Raw genomic sequence first — 25913 nt, forward strand, 5'->3', positions numbered from 1 at the left:
ATTCCTCATTCCTTCTTTAGACAACATTAGTACTAGATTGCAAAAGCTCTCATTTCTACCTCAAAAATCATGTCATTCTAATAATATGCCATTCTAATAATTAGCGTGGTATTGAGAAGACTACAAGTACTGATCAGAGGGAAGTCACTGTAGATCGGAGAGGACAGGAAGCCTGCCTTACTGAAAGGGCAAAGACTCGCCTTGTAGTGAAGGTTGTGAATAAAATAGTATGTATTGAAAGTCTCATGCAAGAGCAGTGGTAAGGGAGGCACAGATAAAGTCAGTGATAGGATGAAGCCAAGTGGACATTAAAATGTAGACACCGACATATAAATAAACAGCCATTAATCGCAATGGATTTGTGATGCAGCAAGCTGTATGAGAAAATGTTTTTCAGTATAGATACAAAGAATAATAGCCTTGACCTATTGTCTGGGATCTTTAACCATACACATTTAGAAATTTTCTCTTAGCTTCATTCGGGCAGCCTTTATAGGAAAAGTGATTTTAATTATAGACTATGAAAATAAGATTCCTATCAACAGGAGAGTAAACAGTAAAAAGAAAAATATATGTAAGTATATGCATGGTTTTATGGGGGTGGGGTAGCATGGTGAGTTTAAGAGGAAAAAAAGATGTGAAACTTACATTCTCTATTTTTTTTTTTTTTTTTTTTTGAGACGGAGTTTCACCCTTGTCACCCAGGCTGGAATGCAGCAGTGTGATCTTGGCTCGCTGCAACCTCCGCCTCCAGGGTTCAAGCGATTCTCCTGCCTCAGCCTCCCAAGTGGTTGGTATTATGGGCGCCCACCACCATGCCCAGCTAATTTTTGTATTTTTAGTAGAGATGGGGTTTCACCATGTTGGCCAGGCTGGTCTTGAACTCCTGACCTCAGGTGATCCACCCACCTCGGCCTCACAGAGTGCTGGGATTACAGGCACGAGCCACCGCACCCAGCCACGTTCTCTATTAGGGAACCTATTCCATAGTAAAGCACTAGAAAATTGAAGAATAACTTAAAATTGGAGCACTTCTAATGCAGTTGTTCCGTATAAGGGACTAGATTATAAAATTATGCATTTAGATGCATACCTGATCATCTTCTGGCTGTATTGAATTTTCAAGATTAGGAAACACCTGTGTGTAGAGTGCGTTTGTATTTGTATAGAATAATATTTGCCACTTGTTGAGTACCTACTGTGTACCAGAAACTTTATTATCTTTGTAACAACTGTATGAGGGAGATGGTGTTATCATCACCTTACAGATCATAAAATGAAGATGCAAAGAAGTGTTAGGTTAGCTACCTAAGATGACAGAATTATTGAACGCAAGGGAAGGTTTCAAGCCTAGGTCTGCATAACACCTAAATCCATGCTCTTTCCATAGCAATGTACTTACAGCCTCTTTGTAAGAATATATATATTTTCTTTATATACACATTACATATATATAAAGATTGTCCTATTGCATATGCTGACTGAAACGCACTACTATATGCCTTAAGTTTTATAGAAGATTTATCTACTATTACTATGTAGAAATGTGAATATTCATGAAATATTTCTAATATATCTCTTCATACAGGAACATGTAGCCACATTTTGGATGAAACACATGTCATCAGTCTTGCAATTCAGATCTTTCATAAGGCAGGTATAGGATTCTTTAACATCTGCATTCCAGTTGAATGGTCCCTGAATTTTCGTATCTTTCTTTGATTCAACCATTAGCGGCAGAAACAGTACAAGAACAATCTTAGGAATGCTACTAAAGCACCTTAGTGGCAGCAATAAGGAAAAGAAAATACTGGGGTCACGTCCTAACACTCCGAACATATGTGAAATGAGAAGGAAAATGCATAATGGTTGAGGAGCGGATAATATAATTATTTCTGCAAGGTGATTTTGACATTACAACTCAGTAACATCAGAAGAAATCATTTATGTGGCGTATGGGTACAAACATTGAACTTTAGCCTAAAACAGTTTTTTTTATAAGCTTACACCAGCATATTCTAGATTTTATATTTCAAAATTGTGATTCTCTTAATATTCAGGATGTTGGTATTACTACATTTTTACTTAGAAGATAAAATTCATAGATATTTAATGCACTTTTAATTACTCAAAAAGTAGTGGAGCAGGAGAATTGCATCACTTATTTTCGAGGCATTTTTAAAATCTATGCATAACTGTTTGTCTCTAAGAGGAAGAGATTGAGGTTATCTTAAAGTCCTCAGTTTTAAATAGAATATATTTTAATACCAATGAATCAACTCTAAGGTGAAGATTATTATCCAAATTCAAGTAAGAAATGTTTTTGCATAAATACACTTTGATAATGAGGGCATGAATCCTAGATCATCTTGTGTCTGAAAATTACAGTTTTCAAATTCTGAAAAAGAGTCAGTCACATAATAAAGAGTTAGTTATATTTGTAAACTTCTGATTTTTAGCTAAGGACAATATTCTTGCCCTTTTATAGGCCCTTGCAGAACTCCTGAAAAACACATTGAATTGAGATATATTTTTGTAGTTTCTTTTGCCTTTAGTCAGCATTAACTCTAAACAAGAAAAATGCAGATGATAACAGTCTTTTATTTGAAATAGGGAGTAAGAGTTAAAAGACTGACAGCTTGAATATTGTTTGATAATCCGCTCTGATTTATATGTGAAATATTATATAATCAAACAGCGAGTTTAGAAAGGATTTACCAAAAAATTGTCAGAAAACTATAATTAGGCACTTTAAATCCAAAACTGCGTTTGTATAACAATTTATGACTAAAGATAAATTGTATTCATAATAAATAACTTTTAATAAAAGATTTAAAGCCTCCTATGAAATTAATAACCCAGAATTGATTACGTTTACCTGCTAGTGTATTGAAAATTTTTCTCACCCTCTTTTAGCAATAGCTTTGAAGCATAATTTCAGTCGCTTTAGAAAGCTCTAGACTAACCAGCAGTGTTGTCATTTGAACATTTATTAATTGTGACAGGAACACCAAATTTATTTCAGTGCTTTAGCTTATTTACTGCTCTTTCACCTTTGTATTTTGTATTGACAAAGGAAAATGAATATTGATAAGGTTAGATATTGATTTTTTTAATGTATAGCTTGTTCTCTGCCTCATTCAAAGTCACATAACGAAAGATAGTGGATGTCTCAGTAGCAAAGGATGTAGATTTACTATTATAAAATTGAGAACTATCGAAGCAAGAAGGTTTGCCAGCAGAATGCATTTTATAGTTTGAAAAATGTCATCTGTAAAGGTGAAGAAAAGCAGTGAACAAAATAAGAGGAATATTATTAACACTTTTTAAAAAGGCGTTAGCAATGTTGGTTGTGGTCCATGTTTTTGGTAGAAGGCATAGCTTATTGAGGATTTAATAGTAAAAAGATTTAAGTTCCTTTTTTGAGATATTATGGCTACTATATTTTAAAAAAATTTTGTCCACTGTACAGTATGAAAATTCAATGTTATCCACAATTAATATTGCCTATTACTATTTTGCTTTCTATTGAAATAATGTCATAGTAAAATATTTATTATAAGGAGTCAGCCTTTTTTCTATACATTTTAAGTATAGAAGTGAAATGCCTTTTGCAGTTTAATGTCTTGGTATGCATATTGTTCCAGGGTAGTTTTTTTCATGAACATGTGAGTTCTGGCAAGAGGTTACATTACAGCTTTTTGTGACTTTTCAACTTTTTTCTCCAGGTCCTACTGATATTTCAATAGGAAAATAATCTTCTTGAATATTTAAGGCAGTGAAGGCAGGTTGTAAATAATAATAATGAGTGAAGACTTTTTAAAGGCTCATTGGCAATTAAAAGTCATGCCAAATATAATCAGAAATGTGTGGTATAACCAAGCTCCTTTTCAAGGTACTAGATTTTATTTGTCCAAATTTATCTTATCAATAATTATATTTTTATTTGCTGCTATCCCTGGGTCCATATAGCTGCTGTAGATTATTGTAGCTCTTTCAAGATTTTAAAACAGGCAGACTTTTCCAAGGGGATTGTTATTAATTTTGAAACCAGACTCTATCTGAATGAATAGTAAAGCCTAGGATGTATGCAATCCTTCACCTCTTGACACATACACCACCAGCCCACTCTTCGGTTATGTGTTTTAGTAGAATCTTAATAAACAGTTTTCCATTATCATTCAGTACAGGATGGACAGAGTAAGCACACATGTTAGATAGAAAAGATAGAAAAGAATTGCTGTTTCCTGATAAAAGACTAAATAATGAGAAAACACTTAAACTACCGAACACCTGAAAACACTGAATAAAATTTGAAGCCATCTTTTTACAAAGATAGCTGAGACTACAGGAAAGAAAGGGAAATGTTCAAGACCAAAATGGCCCTGAGCAGCCCCCACACCCACTCACACTACTGGCAAGCTCAAAAACCTAAGGCATGTTCGTTAGTTCCCCCGTGGACAGGGAGTCAAGCCTGGGATCCCAGCATAAGTCTCCTTATCAAGTCAGAACCTCTAAAAACTCCATCATCAGAAATGGGCAGACTGGAAACAAAACTTACCCACAGGCACTGTGGAAGATAAAGAATCTTGTTTCTGCCTGGGCTCCAAATAGAAAACTCTCTGAAGATTTGTGACCAAGAGGCTGCCCTCACAATGAGTTTCTAGTTTTAAATTACACTAAGCCAAAAATTAACATAAAAACTGGTTTCAGAAGCACATTCAAAGCCGCTCTAGAGGTGTAGGCCTTCAACCCGGGCCTCAGAGAAGCACCACAAATAAAAACCTGCCAATGACGATCTCATAAACCAAAACTAAAAAGTTAGTTATAAAAACATATTCAAAAAAGAAAGGAAATAAATTGTAGACAAAGAAAAGACAGATGTGGTAAAGAATCGAGTAGAAATTTGAGATTATTTTATTATGAAAATATCTTAAAAACTGTGCAAATCACTGAATGGGTTATATGACAGATTAGATACAGCTGAAAAGACACTGAATTTTAGGCGAGATCTGAAGAGTGATCTCTATGCTACATAAAAGCAGCACAGAGAGATAAAATGATTGAAAATATAAAAGAGGCTGAAGGACTTAAGGACAATGAAGTTCAACCTATGTCCAATAGAACTTACAGAAGGAAGAGTAGAGAGAATAAGATGGTGCAATATTCAGGAAAATAAGAATTTTTAGAATGGAAGGAAAACATGAATTTTCATATTGAACAAGTACGAGTCTATATCAAGAAATATTAAATATAAATAAAGTCACATTGTAATAAAACTTGAGAACACCAAAGACAAGGAGAATGACTTAAGAGCAGCCAAGGAGAAAAAATATAACCTACGTAAGAATGAAATTGTACTGGTAGCAAACTTAAAAATAGCAGTACAATTGAGAATGTAAGAGAGAATATTTCCAAAGTGCTAAGACAAAATAACCAAGTCAACCTGAGTTACATATCCAGCTAAATTATTACCCAAGAGTGAGGATGAAATAAAGTCATTTCGGATAAAGACTGACCACTACTGAATTTTATACCTCTTGTAGAAGAAAACAGAATCCATTAAAAAAGAATGAAATTCAGGAAGTAATGGTGAGCAAAGAAATTGTTGAGCATGTACTAAAAGCTAAATTAATATTGACTATATAAAAGTAATAATGATGGTGACAGTGACCATGTAGATGATTAATTTGGATGTGTAAAAGTAAGATGGACAATAATATGTAAAATGTGAGAGAATAAACAAGATATGCATGTTGACTTTTAAAGGTCATCACTTAAAAGGATAGAAATATTGCATATAGTCTTCAAGATAGTATAAGCAAGCAATAAATTCCAGAAAGGAAGAAATAAAAATCCACAGAAAAAGCAAAGCTAGTAGCATTATATAATATAGTAAAAATAAATCTAGGTATATTAGTAATCATGATAAATGTAAATGGAGAAACTACATCTGTTAAATTTAGGGATTATAATGGATAAAAGAAGAAAACTCAGTATATGCTTTTTGCCATAAATACAACTAAATATAAGGTTTAATTTAAATATTAGCCAAAGAAAGCTAGAGTAGCTGGATTTATAACAAACAAAATGAATCTTGAGGTATTTCAGGAGTTAGAATACTCTCTTTACTCAGATTTGCTATGCTTGTTTAGATTTATACTTTTACCAGGAGTTAGAAATCTGTGAATAGAATAAAACCTTAATCAGTTGGGGAAATATGGCAAAAGAAATGATGTAATAGAAAATGTTTTTTGTTTTTGTTTTTCTTTTCTTATACTTTAAGTTCTGGCATACATGTGCAGAACGTGCAGGCTTGTTACATAGGTATACACATACCATGGTGGTGTGCTGTACCCATCAACCTGTCATCTACATTATGTATTTCTCCTAATGCTATCCCTTCCCTAGCCCTCCACCCCACAAGAGGCCCCAGTATGTGATGGTCCCCTCCCTGTGTCCATGTGTTCTCATTGTTCAACTCCCACTTATGAGTGAGAACATATGGTGCTTGGTTTTCTTTTCCTGTGTTAGTTTGCTGAGAATGATGGTTTCCAGCTCCATTCAAGTCCCTGCAAAGGACATGAACTCATCCTTTTTTATGGCTGCATAGTATTCCATGGTGCATATGTGCCACATTTTCTTTATCCAGCCTATCATTGATGGGCATTTGGGTTGGTTCCAAGTCTTTGCTATTGTGAACAGAGCTGTAATAAACATACATGTGCATGTGTCTTTATAGTAGAATGATTTATATTCCTTTGGATATATACCCAGTAATGAGATTGCTGGGTCAAATGGTATTTCTGGTTCTAGATCCTTGAAGAAGTGCCACACTGTCTTCCACAATGGCTGAACTAATTTGCACTCCCACCAACAATGTAAAAGTGTTCCTATTTCTCCACATCCTCTCCAGCATCTGTTGTTTCCTGACTTTTTAATGCTCAGCATTCTAACTGGCATGGGATGGTGTCTCATTGTGATTTTGATTTGCATTTCTCTAATGACCAGTGATGATGAGCTTTTTTTCATATTTGTTGGCCACATAAATGTCTTCTTTTGAGAAGTGTCTGTTCATATCCTTTGCCCACTTTTTGATGGGGTTGTTTGACTTTTTCTTGTAAATTTGTTTAAGTTCTTTGTAGATTCTGGTTATTAGCCCTTTGTCAGATGGATAAATTGCAAAAATTTTCTCCCATAGGTTGCCTGTTCACTCTGATGATAGTTTCTTTTGCTGTGCAAAAGCTCTTTATTTAATTAGATCCCATTTGTCAATTTTGGCTTTTGTTGCTGTTGCTTTTGGTGTTTTAGTCATGAAGTCTTTGCCCATGCCTTTGTCCTGAATGGTATTGCCTAGGTTTTCTTCTAAGGTTTTTATGGTTTTAGATGTTACGTTTAACTCTTAATCCATCTTGAGTTAATTTTTGTATAAGATGTAAGGAAGGGGTCCAGTTTCAGTTTTCTGCATATGGCTAGCCAGTTTTCCCAACACCATTTATTAAATAGGGAATCCTTTCCCCATTGCTTGTTTTTCTCAGGTTTGTCAAAGATCAGATGGTTGTAGATGTGTGGCATTATTTCTGAGGCCTCTGTTCTGTTCCATTGGTCTATATAACTGTGTTAATACCAGTACCATGCTGTTTTGGTTACTGTAGCCTTGCAGTCTAGCTTGAAGTCAGGTAGCGTGATGCCTCCAGCTTTGTTCTTTTTGCTTAGGATTGTCTTGGATATGTGGGCTTTTTTTGGTTTCGTATGAACTTTAAAGTAGTTTTTTCCAATTCTGTGAAGAAAGTCAATGTTAGCTTGATGGGGATAGCATTGAATCTGTAAATTACTTGGGCAGTGTGGCCATTTTCACAATATTGATTCTTCCTATCCATGAGCATGAAATGTTTTTCCATTTGTTTGTGTCCTCTCTTATTTCCTTGAGCAGTGGTTTGTATTTCTCCTTGAAGAGGTCCTTCACATCCCTTGTAAGTTGTATTCCTAAGTATTTTATTCTCTTTGTAGCAATTGTGAATGGGAGTTCACTCATGATTTGGCTCTCCGTTTGTTATTGGTGTATAGGAATGCTTGTGATTTTTGCAAATTGATTTTGTATCCTGAGACTTTGCTGAAGTTTCTTATCAGCTTAAGGAGATTTGGGGCTGAGACAATGGGGTTTTCTAAATATGCAATCATGTCATCTGCAAACAGAGACAATTTGACTTCCTCTCTTCCTATTTGAATACCCTATTTCTTTCTCTTGCCTGATTTCCCTGGCCAGAACTTCCACTACTATGTTGAATAGGAGTGGTGAGAGAGGGCATCCTTGTCTTTTGCCAGTTTTCAAAGGGAATGCTTCCAGCTTTTGCCCATTCAGTATGATATTGGCTGTGGGTTTGTCATAAATAGCTCTGATTATTTTAAGATACATTTCATCAATACCTAGTTTATTGAGAGTTTTTAGTATGTAGGGGTGTTGAATTTTATCAAAGGCTTTTCTGTGTCTGTTGAAATAATCACGTGGTTTTTGTCATTGGTTCTGTTTTTGTGATGTATTACGTTTATTGATTTGAGTATGTTGAACCAGCCTTGCATCCCAGGGATGAAGCTGACTTGATCATGTTGGATAAACTTTTTGATGTGCTGCTGGATTTGGTTTGCCAGTATTTTATTGAGGATTTTCACATCGATGTTCATCAGGGATATTAGCCTGAAATTTTTTGTTGTTGTTGTGTCTCTGCCAAGTTTTGGTATCAGGATGATCCTGGCCTCATAAAATGAGTCTGGGAGGAGTCCCTCTTTTTCTATCGTTTGGAATAGTTTCAGAAGGAATGGTACCAGCTCCTCTTTGTACCTCTGGTAGAATTTGACTGTGAATCCATCTGGTCCTGGGCTTATTTTGGTTGGTAGGCTATTAATTGCTGCCTCAATGTCAGAACTTGTTATTAGTCTATTCAGGGATTCGACTTCTTCCTGCTTTAGTCTTGGGAGGGTGTATGTGTCCAGGAATTTATCCATTTCTTCTAGATTTTCTAGTTTATTTGCATAGAGGTGTTTATACTATTCTCTGATGGTATTTTGTATATCTGTGGGATCAGTGGTGATATCCCCTTTATCATTTTTTATTGTGTCTATTTGATTCTTTTCTCTTTTCTTCTTCATTAGTCTGACTAGCAGTCTATTTTGTTAATCTTTTCAAACAACCAGCTCCTGGATTCACTGATTTTTTTGAAGGGTTTTTCGTATCTCTCTCTCCTTCAGTTCTGCTGTAATCTTAATTATTTCTTGTCTTCTGCTATCTTTTGAATTTGTTTGCCCTTGCTTCTCTAGTTCTTTCAATTGTGATGTTAGGGTGTTGATTTTAGATCTTTCCCACTTTCTCCTTTGGGCATTTAGTGCTATAAATTTCCCTCTAAACACTGCTTTAGCTGTGTCCCAGAGATTCTGGCACATTGTGTCTTTGTTCTCATTGGTTTCAAATAACTTATTTACTTCTGCTTTAATTTCGTTATTTTCCCAGTAGTCGTTCAGGAGCAGGTTGTTCAGTTTCCATGGAGTTGAGTGGTTTTGAGTGAGTTTCTTAATCCTGGGTTCTAGTCTGATTGCACTGTGGTCTGAGAGACTGTTATGATTTCCGTTCTTTTCCATTTGCTGAGGAGTGTTGTACTTCCAATTATGTGGTCAATTTTAGAATAAGTGCGATTTGGTGCTGAGAAGAGTGTACATTCTGTTGATTTGCAGTGGAGAGTTCTGTAGATGTCTATTAGGTCTGCTTGGACCAGAGCTGAGTTCAAATCCTGAATATCCTTGTTAATTTTCTGTCTCGTTGCTCTGTCTAATATTGGCAGCAGAGTGTTAAATCTCCCACTATTATTTTGTGGAAGTCTAAGTCTCTTTGTAGGTCTCTAAGAACTTGCTTTATGAATCTGGCAGCGAGAAGACAGGTGTTGGCCTGTCTTACTAGGTTGGGGAAGTTCTCCTGGATAATATCCTGAAGAGTATTTTCCAACTTGGTTCCATTCTCCCCATCACTTTCAGATACACCTGTCAACCGTAGGTTTGGTCTTTTCACATGGTCCCATATTTCTTGGAGGTTTGTTCATTCCTTTTCATTCTTTTTTCTGTAATCTTGTCTTCATGCTTTCTTTCATTTAGATGATCTTCAATCTCTGATATATTTTCTTCTGCTTGATCAATTTAGCCATTGATACTTGTGCATGCTTCAGGAAGTTCTCATGCTGTGTTTTTCAGTTTCATCAGGTTATTTATGTTCTTCTCTAAACTGGTTATTCTAGTTACCTTTTTTCAAGGTGGTTAGCTTTCTTGCACTGCATTAGAACATGCTCCTTTAGCTTGGAGGAGTTTGTTATTACCCACCTTCTGAAGCCTACTTCTGTCAATTCCTCAAACTCATTCCCCAGTTTTGTTCCCTTGCTGGCAAGGAGTTGTGATCCTTTAGAGGAGAAGAGGCGCTCTGGTTTTTGGAATTTTCTGCCTTTTTGTGCTGTTTTTTCTTCATCTTCGTGGATTTATCTACCTTTGGTCTTTGATGTTGGTGACCTTCAGATGGGGTTTCTGTGCAGACGTCATTTTTGTTGATGTTGATGCTATTCCTTTCTGTTTGTTAGTTTTTCTTCTAACAGTCAGGCCCCTCTGCTGCAGGTCTCCTGGAGTTCACTGGAGGTCCACTCCAGACCCTGTTTGCCTGGGTGTCACTAGCAGAAGCTGCAGAACAGCAAAGATTACTGCCTGTTCCTTCCTCTGGAAGCTTCATCCCAGAGGGGCACCCGCCAGATGCCAGCTGGAGCTCTCCTGTATGAGGTGTCTGTCGACCCCTGCTGGGAGTTTTCTCCCAGTCAGGAAGCACGGGGGTCAGGGACCCACTTGAGGAGGCATTCTTTCCGTTAGCAGAGCTCAAGCGCTGTGCTGGGAGATCCGCTGCTCTCGTCAGAGCCAGCCAGCAGGAATGTTTAAGTCTGCTGAAGCTGTGCCCACAGCCACCCCTTCCCGCAGGTGCTCTGTCCCAGGGAGATGGGGTTTTTATCTATAAGCCCCTTACTGGGGCTGCTGCATTTCTTTCAGAGATGCCCTGCCCAGAGAGGAGGAATCTAGAGAGGCAGTCTGGCTACAGCAGCTTTACTGAGCCATGGTGGGCTCCACCCAGTTGGAACTCCCATCAGCTTTGTTTACACTGTGAGGGGAAAACTGCCTACTCAAGCCTCAGTAATGGCGGATGCCCCTTCCCCCACCAAATTCAAAGCATCCCAGGTCGGCTTCAGACTACTGTGCTGGCAGTGAGAATTTCAAGCCTGTGGATCTTAGCTTGTTGGGCTTCATGGGGGTGGGATGTGCTGAGCTAGACCACTTGGCTCCCTGGCTTCAACCCCCTTTCCAGAGGAGTTAATGGTTGTGTCTTGCTGTCATTCCAGGTGCCACTGGGGTATGAAAAAAAACTCCTGCAGCTAGCTTGGTGTCTGCTCAAACAGTCGCCCAGTTTTGTGCTTGAAACCCAGGGCCCTGGTGGCATAGGCACTCGGAGGGATCTCATGGTCTGCGGGTTGTGAAGATCGTGGGAACAGCATAGTATCTGGGCTGGAGTGCACTGTTCCTCAAGGCACAGTTCCTCCAGGCTACCCTTGCCTAGGGGAGGGAGTTCCCTCACCACTTGCACTTCCTGGGTGAGGCACCGCCCCACCCTGCTTCTGCTCACCCTCCGTGGACTGCATCCACTGTCTAACCAGTCCCAGTGAGATGAACCAGGTACCCCAGCTGGAAATGCAGAAATCACCCACCTTCTGCATTGATCTCGCTGGGAGCTGCAGACTGGAGCTGTTCCTATTCAGCCATCTTGCCGGCAACTCCCCATGCATCAGAAAATGTTGATGATATAATATTGCAAGTTCAGTGTTCAGTCGGCTGAAAGGGTAACATTTGGGATCAAATATCCTAAGTTCAAGTTCTAACTGGGATACTCTTTAGCTAATTGACTTCGGGCAGCTGAATTATCTCTCCAAACATCAGTTGCATCTACTAAATGGGGCCAATAATACTCCCCTTTCAGGTTGATAAGATCAAAAGAAATTATGGATACGGAAGCATTTATAATGTATAAGGGCTACAGACGTCATTGTATTCTACGTTATCCAAATGTGTCTGTGATATATTGTCCATATACAAAGTGCGATATATTGTTCATATACAAATTGAGAGAACCTAATATTGCCATTCATATATTACTCAATGAATTTTTTTAGTGGTTTGTACAACATCTCTGCTAAAAATTCTTATAGGGAATCAGGGGAATCAGGTAAAGAAATGTGTGTAGGCTTTTGGAGTAAGCTTAACCAAAGTTTGAATCCTAGCTTACTCACTGTGTGGTCAAGGTTAAGTTACTTCAACTCTCTGAGGACCATTAAAATTTCCTTTTTGAATGAAGAGTAGAAATAATGAATGTCAGATACCTAACAAATATACCACATGCTTTGTGTAGGCATGCTTTCTAGTAGGAAGACCAAAAATGGTTCTGATTATATTGTAGCAGATAAACATTCCTGTCTGACTTCAGGGCCAAAACAGTTTTCTATTTGTAAGATTTTTTTTTTAATGCATACTGTTTGATACATAAGCATTCCATAAGAAATACATTTCGGTTTAATTAAAAACATGTTAATAAGAACACTTCCTCCTCTAAACATGTCAATAACAGATCATGTCTTTTATTCTTTACAAAGTTTTTATCCCTTAAGGAAAAAAAAACTAGTTTTACATTAAATTTCTGTTATTTAAATAAGTCAGTGCCTCATATATTTATGCACTTAACTATTTAAACTGATTTTAATTAACAAAAGTATCATGAAGTATGTCTGCAATATTGCAGATAAAATTATAGACTAGTCTGAATTAGTGAAGCATTTCTATATTAATAAATGAAATAATTAAAACATTAGACGAAGAGTAGTAACACCTACCACTTTCTCTCATCTTAAACTGTGCTTAATGCTGTTCCTTGAGTTCATAATAATAATAATCAAAAATCCATGTCCCTAAATTAGTTGCTGAGAACAGAGGACAGTATCATAACTTATCATTGTTATAATGTTCCTAATAATAATGAGAATAGCCCAGCCCCTCAGCTGGCTAGTCAAGTAATGGTGAAAAGAGTATGGGAAGAAAGAGTGATCACAAACTAATAAATGCCTTGTGAATACAAGGTAGGGACAGAGGCGGAGTGCACTAGCTGTTCTATGGGAAGCAGCATGTGTCACCTCCCCTTCCATTGGCTGTTTATCCAACATCAATACAACACTTTAGGAGCCAAATTACTAAACAAGCTGCCAATTAGGCTTGCAGTCAGCTGGATAGATTAGTGGCTAAGAGAGGCCGATACAAGATTTTCATCTCTTGAGCCAATTATGCAAGTGAATTACCCTCCACGGTACTCTTTGGAAGATTTGAGGGGAAAGGACCGACTCAGCTGTAATAGATATGAGAGATCCAGCAGACAGGAGGCTGGGAGCGGAAGCAGGCAGAAAGGTTAGTGGGAGATGTATTGCTAAAGCTGCCCGAGCAGGAGAGCCTTCTAGGAAAGGTCTTAAAGGATTTTAACACTGCCAGGAGCCAAAGAAAGGGAAATTATGGTTGTGGTGTATACTGAGCTGAGGCTGAGTTGTTCCACTCCTAAGTCTTAATCTCATAAAAGAAGGATGAGAAGCCAACAGTAGATTTCACTCTAGAATCATTTTCCATGAATAATGAAGTATCTGTTACTTTTTTTTGTTTTTTGGGTTGTGTTTCTATGAGGAAAGATTTAGCATTTGAAGAATAAAATGTTCATTTTTCTTCTGAGTACAAGATAATGCTTTGTTTTATGTTATATTGTTTTATTTTATGAAGAAGAGAAATGAAACCATCATTTAAAAAAATGAGAATGAGTTCTTTTCCATCTATATAAAAACAAAAGCATGAGAGTATGGTGGTCACCCCTGGGCTACCCTGCTTGAAATACCAACATTTTTCTATTATAATAGTGAATCAATTATCATTTGCTGTTCACTTTAGGACTGAAAATTCACCATAATTTAGCAATTTTTTAGAAATATTTTAAATTGGCCTTACTGTTTTCTTAAATATTAAACAAATTTTAATTCTGAACTTTTGCAAGCTATCCTATCAAAAATGTGAGTAAACAGATGTATAGCCCAGAGCAGCATTAGACCTCTGGTCTGACTTTAGCTTAGGGTAGAAGTAAATTAATTCATGGCAATCACTGAAAAATCAGGGATATGAGACAACACGCTAAGGCACTGTTTAACCTGGCATACCTGATTAGCAGCTATCCAGAAAAAACTACATACCTTGGAGGTCTGTCCTGGTTACCACCATAATCATGGCTTCAAAATAAAAAATTAACTGCTTTTTTGTTATATTAAACATTTTTGACAAAAGATTTTTATGTTGTGCGTGCTTGCGTGTGTGTGACTAAGAGGTCCATTTTTCACTGTCACACACAACACACATTCACACATATATTTATAATCTCTGTATATGCATTTTGCCCTTCTCAAGTGGTCAATAATTTTAGTCAAGAATTTTTCTTTGACATTGTTGGGTGTTGCCACTCAAGAGGCAAGTAGTTGAAGGTTCTTTCTGTTACATGTTAAGGTACTTGTTTCCATGAGCTATGAATCCATTTGAGAAATCCAAAGCCAATTAATCATTGGCTAGTTCTTACTCCCTGTAAGGAATTTAGCAAATGGCAATGATGTGGTCTTCTTCTTGGTCTTGAAATGCACTGAAGATTGAGAATACCAAAATGTTTAATAAACGGCTTTGAAAATCAATTGATGATTACTCCATAGTAAATAAGAGGGGTATAGGTATTAAAACTCATGTCTAGCCGTTTGTGGCTTTCCTTGTTCTACAAGTAAGAATCACAGAGCGTGACTCACTTGCTGTTCCCCACAATGTGAGACACAAGTTACCAGAGAAGATACACCGTTGGTTCAATGCTGACATTTCTTTTACTATTATTTTATTTTTTACTGTGAAATACATAGTTCAAAGAATACACTTAAAAATGTATATGTACAGTTTGGGTGTGGTGGCTCACGCCTGTAATCCCAGAACTTTGGGAGGCTAAGGCAGGTGGATCACCTGAGGTGAGGATTTCAAGACCAGCCTGGCCAACGTGGTGAAATCCCTTCTCTACTAAAAAGTACAAAAATTAGTTGGGTGAAGGCACACACCTGTAATCCCAGGTACTCGGGAGGCTGAGGCATAAGAATCACTTGAACCTGGGAGGTGGAGGTTGCAGTAAGCCAAGATTTCACCACTGCACTCCAGCCTGGGCAACAGAGTGAGACTCTGCCAAAAAAAAAAAAAAAAAAATATATATATATATATATATATATGAACAGTTTAAAGAACAATAATAAATTGGCCATTTGGGTAACCACAACTCAGGATAAGAAAGAAAACACTACTATACTCTGGAGTTTCATCGTTAATATTTTTGTTATTCTTATTGATGTTTGAGATCCAAGGATCCTTCTCTGCTGGTACCACCATTCTGAACATAGTCTCAGAGAAAGAGTAGGACAGAGAGTTCCAACTTTTTTTTGTAGTTGGGGAGAAGATGCTGTAATAATCCTGAGTCAGGGAAGAAGAAAACTGATGATGGGAAAGGGATAGGGGCAGGGTGAGGTGTAGGTTGGTGCTAAAGAGACTCATGAAACTTTGAGAGAAGTAAGTGGTTATGTCAACAGCCGACCATTTCAACCTCTGTCTAGGAAGACATGGTCCACATTTCAGAGCAGAAATATGCTAGAGCCAGGACTCAGCTGCTATACCACAGGCATTCTACTGATATTTGGAAAGTGTAGTATAGGAGGCCTATGGAGGGAATGGTGTCAAACTCTGTGTCCCTGTAAATTTGAGCCCTGGTGTAAGAGATTGGACTGGGCCGAATATGTTCTCACTAAGACAAAGGTTCTTTTAAGATAGACTTTCATCTCTCTTTTTTTTTCTTACAGACTGCAATATTAGTTTGTCTGTTATCCACTTTCTTCTAAAAGGGGAGTAACCATGAGAAATGCTCTGATAATTAAGTCTTCTGATTGCTTGTATCTGGTTAGCTCCAGATTTGCTATATTCCCTTTTCATACACCATAATCTAATACCTGCTGCTAGAGAAGGAACAGAAATGAACCAGTCAAGGAAAGAGCCAACCTATACCACACCTGGGGCAGATCAACCAAGGCCAAGGACAAGCCCAAGCTTGCAACTGAAGGAAAGAGCTCAAGTTCTTGTATTTTTTGACTGTTGTGGTGTTTGTTAATTTCTCCATCCTTGGATTTCAGATATCTAGTACTTCTGAGTTTTTCCCTAGAACCAAATATACAGTATCTATGCTCAACTTTTTCTATAAGAGCCTACAAAAAAATTAATTCGAAGTCTATTTTTGAAAATGTCATCAAAGAGAAAATGCTTAAAATAGATGCATTTCTCAATTACCTGCTAAGAAAATAAGGTAAACAACATCTATATCTAAATTTCATGTTAAGCACTAACCAATCTCCTTTTTCAAATAAGGAACCGAGGGAGGGAGGGAGGGAGGGAGGGAGGGGAAGGAAGAAATATATCTATTGCTGGAGGCCTATGAAGGGAATTGTGGTCTATGTACCTGCAAATTTATATAATATATTTAAATTTTATAATATATATATATCTCTTTAATATTATTTTCCTCTGTTTTCTTTCTACTAACTTATATAGTCATTTAAACATGGCCATGGAAGGAAAAGGAGGAAAGGAACTAAAGGAGACATATGTTACAGACTGAATAATAAATAACAAGGAGAGAGATGATAAGAATGTAAATTCCTAGAAATTCAAGATGCCACCAGTTGTGCTTTTTGTTTGGTTTGGTTTTAGTTTTGGTTCTGTTGAATGTCAAGGTCATGGGCAAATGTGAGATATTACAATATAGGTTGGTGATTTTCTGAATAATCCATAAGGCTAACATGGTAATGAAAATAAATCCATTAGTAGAGTACTTTATGGTTTACTGAGAAGTTTCTTTACATACATGATCTCATCTGTCCTACAAAGTTCTGTGAGAGGCAATGTAGGTTGTATTATGGCTGTTTCACAGATGAGAAAACAAAAGCCCAGAGAGGCTGAATAGCTCACCCTGCTGTGAAGTGCTAGAATTGAAATTCTAAACAAGATCTTTCTTCCATTGTTCTCTCAACTACAAAAAGTATCCAAAGATGAATACGCAACCCCCTCTAGTACCTGGTTGAAAAACAAAACAAAACAAAACTTAGGAGAACATCGTTTTCATAGCCTAATATCTTCACCTGTGTTCATACTGATTAATGTGTGCTGTTGTTTTATCATTTCAGGATTTGTAGGTGAAAATGCCCAGCCAATCCTAGAAAATAATATTGGAAACCGAATGCTTCAGAATATGGGCTGGACGCCTGGGTCAGGCCTTGGACGAGATGGCAAGGGGATCTCTGAGCCAATTCAAGCCATGCAGAGGCCAAAGGGATTAGGACTTGGATTTCCTCTACCAAAAAGTACTTCCGCAACTGCTACCCCCAATGCAGGAAAATCCGCCTAAGAAAAGCAAAGAAGAAATGTTTTACAGACTTTATTCACTATGTCCCATTGTTCTAAAATGATAACATGACTTCTGTTTTTGAAGCAAAAATCTACATTGCCTCAAACACATCACTCTAGCTTCCTTACTGCATACAGTCCTGCCATAGTGAGAGAAATGGGATTTCATCACAATTCATGGTGCTAAAATGAAAACCTCTGCCCTTTATTTTTTTTCAGTAATTTCCAGCTATTTCTAGGTATAAAGAGCAGCTCGTTTCTCTTATTTATTTTAGTCTCATGTGTCAATACTTTCCGATGCTTTGCTTAATTCATGTATGTGTGCAGTGCTGCAATGCCCAGACAAACGTGAGCACACCCACCGGTTTCTAAAATGGAATAGACAGGAAAAGATTGTGTTTTATATCATCCCTATCTATTGTAACCCAAGAGACCTACCATCGCATCAGTGAAGTCCGAACACATCTTTGTTTGAAAGGCTTGTCAATTTCATATTCCTTGAATTGGCTTCTTTGTGAGGATTTTCTGACAGAGTGATACCCATCAATTTTCTATCCTTAGACAATGTAGTGTGAAGTTCACAGTTGACAAACAACAATTAATGTTTCCCTTGGACGTTTTGACAAAAATAAACCTCATCATTGTTATCACCAGAGTGCCCTCTACCTTACTTTAATGCAGATTTTATAAATTTACCTCATTTAGAACATAAAATAATTATTGAAAGAAAAATGTATTTTTTAAATTCACCGTGATTGAACTGTAAATTCTATTAATCCAGATGTACTTCTACCTCTGTTTTCCCAAAGATTGATATTATTTTTAAGATCAACTCAAGTGTAGTAAACGGATTTAAAATTTTAATCATTGGAGTAATTTATTACAATATTGAATCAATTTACATGAAGAGTTAAATGGCTCTCCCAGAACTCAGATTTCTGGCAATGGCCCAACCCATTTAGAAGGTGAACAAAAGAAGTAAATGGTACTGATTTGCCCTTTCTAGGACCCAAGATGTTACTTTAAAACCTAGCAAAAGAGGTCGTTTGTATTACGTGCCTAGTATTGAGCTGTTTCTGAGTCATTTGCTTCATAGTATCAGAGATTCTAAATTGCTTTTAGTTTAGATCTTTATTTATTATCTTCATTATTAACAACTTATTATGATGATGATTATTATCATTCTATTTATAATGGCCTTTGCTGGTTGAGTAAAGACTGAGATAACACATGTGAATCACCTTTCTAATGGGTTTTTAAAATCTTGTCACTTTCCAAAAGAGTTCTTTTGTTTCTTTCTTTTTTTTTTTTTTTTTTTTTGACAGAGTCTGCCTCTGTCGCCCAGGCTGGAGTGCAGTGGCGCACTCTCGGCTCACTGCAGCCTCCCCCTCCTGGGTTCAAGCGATCGTTCTGCCTCAGCCTCCCAAATAGCAGGGATTACAGGCACCCACCACCATACCCGGATAATTTTTGTATTTTTAGTATAGACGGAGTTTCACCATGTTGGCCAGGCTGGTCTCGAACTCCGGACCTCAAGTGATCCGCCCACCTTGGCCTCCCAAAGAGCTGGGATTACAGGCATGAACCACAGCGCCCAGCCCCCAGAAGAGTTTTTAAAAGGTGTTAAAGGAGGTTTATGCACGTAACAGACCTTTCTCAGGTGGTCCCCTAAAAAAAATCCTGCCAACTAGGGAGGGGAAGGCCAACCTGCTATTTGAAAGCCTTCACGTTTTGCCAAATGTACGTTTCTTGAGAATTATCTTCTTTCCCAGGGATATTGTACCTAGAGGACAGGTTGGTTAGGGGACTATGGACGACCAGAAGAGATGTTCTTTTGAAGCATTCTTACTGGATAAAGTAACCCCATGGTATCATTACTTTCTACAAGTTTTTTACTTACAAATTTGCCATTTTTTTAACTGATATTTTCTAAATGCTCATTCTGTCTATGTAGCTGGGGGGAGATTATATACAAGTTTTAAAACTTCTTTATGATAGTGTATTGTGCTCTAGGGTCTATTCAAAATTTGGTGTTTGAGCTTTTTGTTAATTTGATTGCCTGGAGATCTGCTAAAATCCTAGAATCTCAAAAAGCCAAGTTTGAAGCCACTGAGAGCAAACAATGAGGTCATTGTTAGCCTGGTTCCACACTCCTGAGGACTTGGCTGTTCTTTTTCACCTTATTATGTTCTAATGGAGGTAAAAACCCTCATAGTGAAGAAGAGCAGTATATACACCAGACTAGTGTATAGGAACTTCTTCATTAAATATTGCAGTCCTTATGAGTGCTCTTTATTGTTGCTGTTCTGGACAGGTACAAATCTTCTGAAGCAACTTCTGTAGGATGTTAACTTAGCTTCTCTAACACCTAAAAAAAATTCTTCTTTGTATTTTCAGCTAATAGAAGACAGTTCTTCATCTTGACACCTAGAGCCCTCTATGTGATTCACAGAGGACTTAAAATACTTCTTACTCTGTTGAAGTGTTTAATTGTACAGAATATATGTACTCTACAGTATATGTGAATCAGCACTCAAAGCAGAGAAGTGATAACATCCCAAGCTTCCCCCATACTTCTACTGACATGCCCTCAGTCTTTAAGAAAACTCAGTACAGACCTGATGTTCTGGTTGTACCTGAACTTAATTGGAGAAACAAATGCAATTAAAATACGAATTTTTTAGTGTAAATCAAATGTCTTTCACCATCTGAAGCCCACTAATTTGTGTTTTATATATAGTTAATTTTTTGCCAGTTACAACGTCCATAGAACCCCAAGATTTAGAATGTATCATTTATATTTCCTCTAAAAGGTAGTAAGATATTTCTTCTGCTGTTTTGTGAAGCCACTCTTCTACAGTATCTGTAGCCTTATAGCAAATTAATTGGTTGTACTAAAAATTTTAGAGACTGCATAGGTCTCCCTTTTCTATCCTAATTACCTGCAATAGCCTAGAGACGCTGAGCATGATTACATTAGCAACTTGACTGTTTAAAAAATGTGTTATACTTGATAATGACCAGACTGTGTGCTGAAGTCATTTGTGTCCTTCTTTTCTGCTCCTCGAATACACTATTTAATTTGGTTGCTTTTATTTTTAAACTATATGGCACCCTTTTAAATAAACATTCATTGCTAATTAAAATCTGCCAATAAATTGGTCTCAGCATTTAAATACCATATATTTTATAACTCATACTGTGGCTATCAAACAGAAGTTAACACAGTAGGGGTAAAGATATACATAATGTGTACCTATAGGTGTATTTATAATGCCTGTGTGCAGTATACAGACATAATTACAAAATGCTGCATTTTATTAATGTTTATTTTAATATTGAGAATTGGCATTCTTGTAAATTGAACTGACAATTGCTTCTATTCAGTACACTTTATTTTGAGCAGATATTTCCGAAAAGAGAAAAAAATCACTGTTGACATGCTTTTTAAAACCGTTTTCACCTGTATTTTGTCTTTCAAAAAGAAAAGTGATCTAAATTGGCATTGTAAAGAAATTGTTAGCAAAGAATTTTTTTTTATTTTTTCTTTTCATAGAAAGTCATATTAATAGTACAACAAAGAATGAAAGAATAAAACATAATGTTTAAGAACATTATTTATAAGCAGTCATTGTCTTTGTGCTTTAAATGTTTCCCTTTTACCTTAGAGTTATTTTTTAAAAGTTGAAAGTACTTTAAAAATTTGTTTAAATGAGTACCCATTGACAATTATCATTTAATAGTGCAGTTAAGTTCACCGAAAAATTTCAATATCTCAGAAAAATTAGAGAAAAATATTGGTAAATGTATTTGATTCACAAATGTATTCATAGCTGATTGTGAGCTGCTCTACCACATTTTCCTGTTTTTATTGTTTCTGTGAAGCTTGATTAGACTAACTTGCTTAAGGTCTCTTTCCCCTCAAGGATTCTGTGATTCTAATGTAACAAGGTACACATGCTCTCTCTGACCACTTAAAGTATCAGAGTTCAAATCTGTTACAATCACTCCATTTCCTTTTGGAAAGTTGTGCCTCTCATAAAGCTGCTTGGACATTTTAAGTGTTTTGTAATATGCATTAAAGTGTTGAGTTTTGTTTGCTGTAAGAGGCATTTCACTATGTTGATTAAACTTATCTTTTCTCCCAAAAAACTGAGTAAAATTGTTAAAATAAGTAGGGTTTTTTTTTTTCATGCAATAGGTATTAAATACTCATTTATTTAACAGGCTTGTAGTAACATATACTCAACTGGCAAGTGGACCATGAAGGCTCCTTCTGCTGGGTTCCTACTAAGCAAAGACTCATTACTTTACACACCTGACACTTTAAGTAGATCCAGATTTGTCTCCAGCGAGTCAGTGCCATTAACTGCCAGGAGTATGATCTACTATTGCCACTTTTAGTTTTATCTGTACATTAGAGTTGTCTCCTGTCTTTGAATTGTCAGACAGTTTAAATCATTCTCAGATCCACATACTTCCCTCCTGTTGCAATATCAGAATGTCCTGTGTTTGTTTCTTAATTTTTCAAGGCTGAAGTAAGGTTAAAATTGAGGGCTATTTTTTGTGTTTCTTTTTTTTTTTCTTTTAGTTTGAACTTTCAAGATAAATTGCTAGTATTTTAAGAGTGTGTATAATGCTTGATTTTCCAGCTGTAAGACTAGAGATAAAAGTATATTACAATAGTATCCCAAATAAAACAGCCAAAACTATCTTCTGTCTGTTTGCATCTTCCTATTTCTAAAAAAAAGTTTCTTTCTTCCTAAAATCAATATTCTTCAATAAAAATAAAAAGACTGAGAAATAGTATACTAACTCAATATATGCTTTTCAAATCCAAACAAATTCTTCCATCACTTATTGAAGTTAATTTCTTCAAATGCCAGGATTTCATATGTATGATATGCAAATGATTTAGCGAAGAAAAAAAACAACTAAAGTTCTGTTAGATGACTGACAAATCTGGCATTCTAAAGTGTCTCATTGATGGCTGTAATTCATTATGGAAACAGTATAGATGATCCACATTGCATATACGAGGCATGAAATTCATAAAATAATTTTTAGATGGTTGTGAAGCACTTGGGGAATACATATTAAAAGTTTGAAATTTATAATGTGCAAAATCACAATATTTCTAATATACTGGCCACAGCGTTGTTACGTTCTCAGCAATAAGTACAGTGGCCTGTAATCTGTAAGGCTAGATTCTTGATCGTCCCACATCTTTATATGCCTGTCCTTTTATTGTACCTCTTCTAATTCCTTTGCTGTTTTTCTAAACACACATCTTAGTCTACTTCACATGTTTTAATATTACAAGACAGTCTTCCAAAAGGAGGGAACAATTGCCAAGCACATGGGAAACCAGCGTGTTTTGACTCCCACGCCATTGTATTTCTCCATTAAGTCCCTTAACAACTCAGCTAGAAACAAGCGGCAGATTTTTTTCCCTGACTCAGTGAGTAATTGTCTGCGCTGCAGTGACAGATGTGCAATATAGCAGCTTCTTCAGGAAAAAATTAACAGTTTGTCCAGCATGTCAGCTCGCTCTTTTTAGTGCTTGGGAGGTCTTGGCCCCATTATGGATGATTTAAAAATTGAGGCAAGCAAAGACCAGCTGCCTGCACTGAAAGCCTTCGTTAGTTGGCCTCATCTGCATTCCAGGACTCACTTACATCCAGAAATTGGTGGAGCCCCTCTGGCCACAAGATGAGTATGGGCTGACAATGCCTTGATTTGTTGAGAGAGAGAATAAATGGGTTTTTGAGAAGATGAGGAAATATCACCATTACTGGCCAATTTACAGCATTTTATCTGTTCTTCAAACATGTCACTTTTGTTATTGTTGCGTGGTAATTACATAGTGAAATGGAAAGAAAACAAATTCTGGTTACGTATTCAGATGGATTGCAAAATCATATAATCCTGATAAATGCCCATTTATGATACACATGGATGAAAGGTTCATTTTAATTTTGAATGGCTAGCTCAGCCATAAATAGGATATAGGATTAAATTCCAGAGAATCTGATTACATCAAAGCAAACAGTCTTTCTCTTCTTCAGATTCAGGGAGATACCATGAGGCATTTTCACAAACAGGATTTTCCTGAGACAATACAAAAAGTGAATTCAGAAGTGCATTTTCCAAAGAATAACTCGCAGTGAAGCCCAAGAGAGATCTTGTTTTGGGGATCGGTTGGCCTTAAAGGCTTCTCAAGAAGCCGGTGGACCAAAAGATTCAGTGTGCCAAAAGACTTCCACCTTGGAGGAATCGCCCAATTTTTTGAAGCTCACATTCCTGGTTGCTTCCCAAATCTCACCAAATATTTGGAGAGTAGAAATCAAACGCTTTTCCTTGTGTTCCTCTTTGGAAGATTATTTCTCCCCCATTCCCAAGCCAGTTATAGTAAAAGAATGTGGAAGTTTAGCTGATCATGAAAAGCTCAGAGATGCACAGGAACAAGCGGGAGCGGCACCCCAGGGCTACTACTTAAAATGTCAGGTGTGGAAAGTAATGAGTCTCTGCTTAGTAGGAATCCAGCAGAAGGAGTCTTCATGGTCCACTTATCAGGTGGGTATATATTACTGCAAGCCTGTGAAACAAAAGAGTATTTAGTACCTATTTGCTCCCAATTTTGCTGTGGCAGGGAAAAGGGGATAGAAGAGGTACATTAGCACTTAACTGCTTTGGGCTGGGGTGGGAGGTCAGGGAGTGGTGAGAGACGTGAGGTCACTTCTGTTCATGACCTGTTGGTCAGAATTGTCCACATGGGCCCAGCTGAATTGCAGAGAAGCTGTAGATAGTAGGGGAGCATGTGGATATTTGGTGAGGACTAATTCTGCCATATAATCTTGATAGGAAGCATCCAGACTGAAATATCAGGCTGGGCACGGTGGCTCATGCCTGTAATCCCAGCACTTTGGGAGGCCAAGGCGGGTGGATCACCTGAGGTCAGGAGTTAGACACCAGCCTGACCAACATGGAGAAATGCTGTCTATACTAAAAATACAAAAATTAGCTGGGTGTGGTGGCGCATGCCTGTAATCCCAGCTACTTGGGAGGCTGAGGCAGGAGAATTGCTTGAACCCAGGAGGTAGAGGTTGCAGTGAGCCAAGATTGCGCCGTTGCACTCCAGGCTGGGCAACAAGAGCAAAACTCCGTCTCAAAAAAAAAAAAAAAAAAGAAATATTGAAGCAGCCTATACCATATTTCATTGAATCTAAGATGCCATTGATTTTAAGATGCACCTCAATTTTATGTACCATTTAGAAAGAGAGAAAAACTACCAAATTGCAGTGCACCACCCATGACGACAATGTATCCCAATTTCGGCTTTCTGGGGAGAGAGGGTTGGAGAAAAATGTTCATGTATTTTTACTTCCCTAAAGATCCCAATGAAGGCTGGCCGCTGTGGCTCATGCCTGTAATCCTAATACTTGGGGAGGTAGAGGCAGGCAGATTACTTGAGGTCAGGAGTTCGAGACCAGCCTGAACAACGTGGTGAAATCCCTTCTCTACTAATAAAAACAGAAAATTAGCCAGGGGTGGTGGTACATGCCTGTAATCCCAGCTACTTGGGAGACTGAGGCACAAGAATCGCTTGAACCCGGGAGGTAGAGGTTGCAATGAGCCGAGATCATGCCACTGCACTCCAGCCTGGGCAACAGAGAGAGACCCTGTCTCAAAACAAAAAAAAATAAATAAAAATAAAAATAAAAAATCCCAATGAAGGTAGTCATATTAAACAGTCTTCTTAATTTCATAGCTGCCCCCACCATGGGCACACCCTTAATAATAAACTTTTGCTGTGGCTCCTAATGATACTAGGTTTTAAAAATTACATTTGACTAGAACCTATAAACAGTAAAAGTACAGAATTTAACTACCTGCCACTCAGTGACTAATTTCTCACTAGAGCTGACTGCAAGTCACTCAGGAAACATCAGCCATGCCCACCAAGGCCTTTGAAATCTACCAAGCTCTCCCTTGCATATGCTACTGATCGCTGAGAACCATGAAGGAAGACACCAAACCTAGTGCCCAGGTCCAGTGGAGAATAGAGCTGTCCCAGGACTCTAAGAATAGCTAATGTTTTAACAGTTTCCTCAGATATGCTGTTTATTACAGATGCTCAGGTTGAAACTCTGTCTTTTCACAGTCATTTTGGGAGTATATTCTAAAACAGTGTCTACCAGTCTTCAAAGTGCATAAGAAGCACCAGAGGAGCACTTTAAAAACTGGTATTCTTAAACTCTACTCTCAAAGAGGCACCTGAGAATGAGAATTCAGTTGAACAA

At 37.3% G+C, this 25913-nt stretch overlaps 1 protein-coding gene across 5 annotated transcripts in view; it reads left to right on the plus strand.

Annotated features, from left to right (window-relative positions):
* The window catches only part of GPATCH2 (G-patch domain containing 2), a 198914-nt gene extending 180440 nt beyond the window's left edge, over window positions 1-18474 (plus strand). For 2 of the 5 annotated variants that reach the window (XM_016938803.3, XM_016938812.3), the window contains 2 exons: window positions 1589-1657; window positions 17391-18263. In XM_016938803.3, the coding sequence (XP_016794292.1) occupies window positions 1589-1657; window positions 17391-17611 (290 nt within the window). In that variant the 3' untranslated portion in view covers window positions 17612-18263. Of the gene's footprint in view, window positions 1-1588; window positions 1658-17390 lie in introns of all 5 variants that reach the window. The other 3 variants (XM_009441501.4, XM_054658928.2, XM_001172096.8) reach the window with 2 other exon arrangements.
* The last annotated feature ends 7439 nt before the right edge of the window (window positions 18475-25913 follow it).

This window comes from Pan troglodytes, chromosome 1 (genome assembly GCF_028858775.2).
Source record: "Pan troglodytes isolate AG18354 chromosome 1, NHGRI_mPanTro3-v2.0_pri, whole genome shotgun sequence".
In the NCBI taxonomy this organism is placed as follows: domain Eukaryota; kingdom Metazoa; phylum Chordata; class Mammalia; order Primates; family Hominidae; genus Pan; species Pan troglodytes.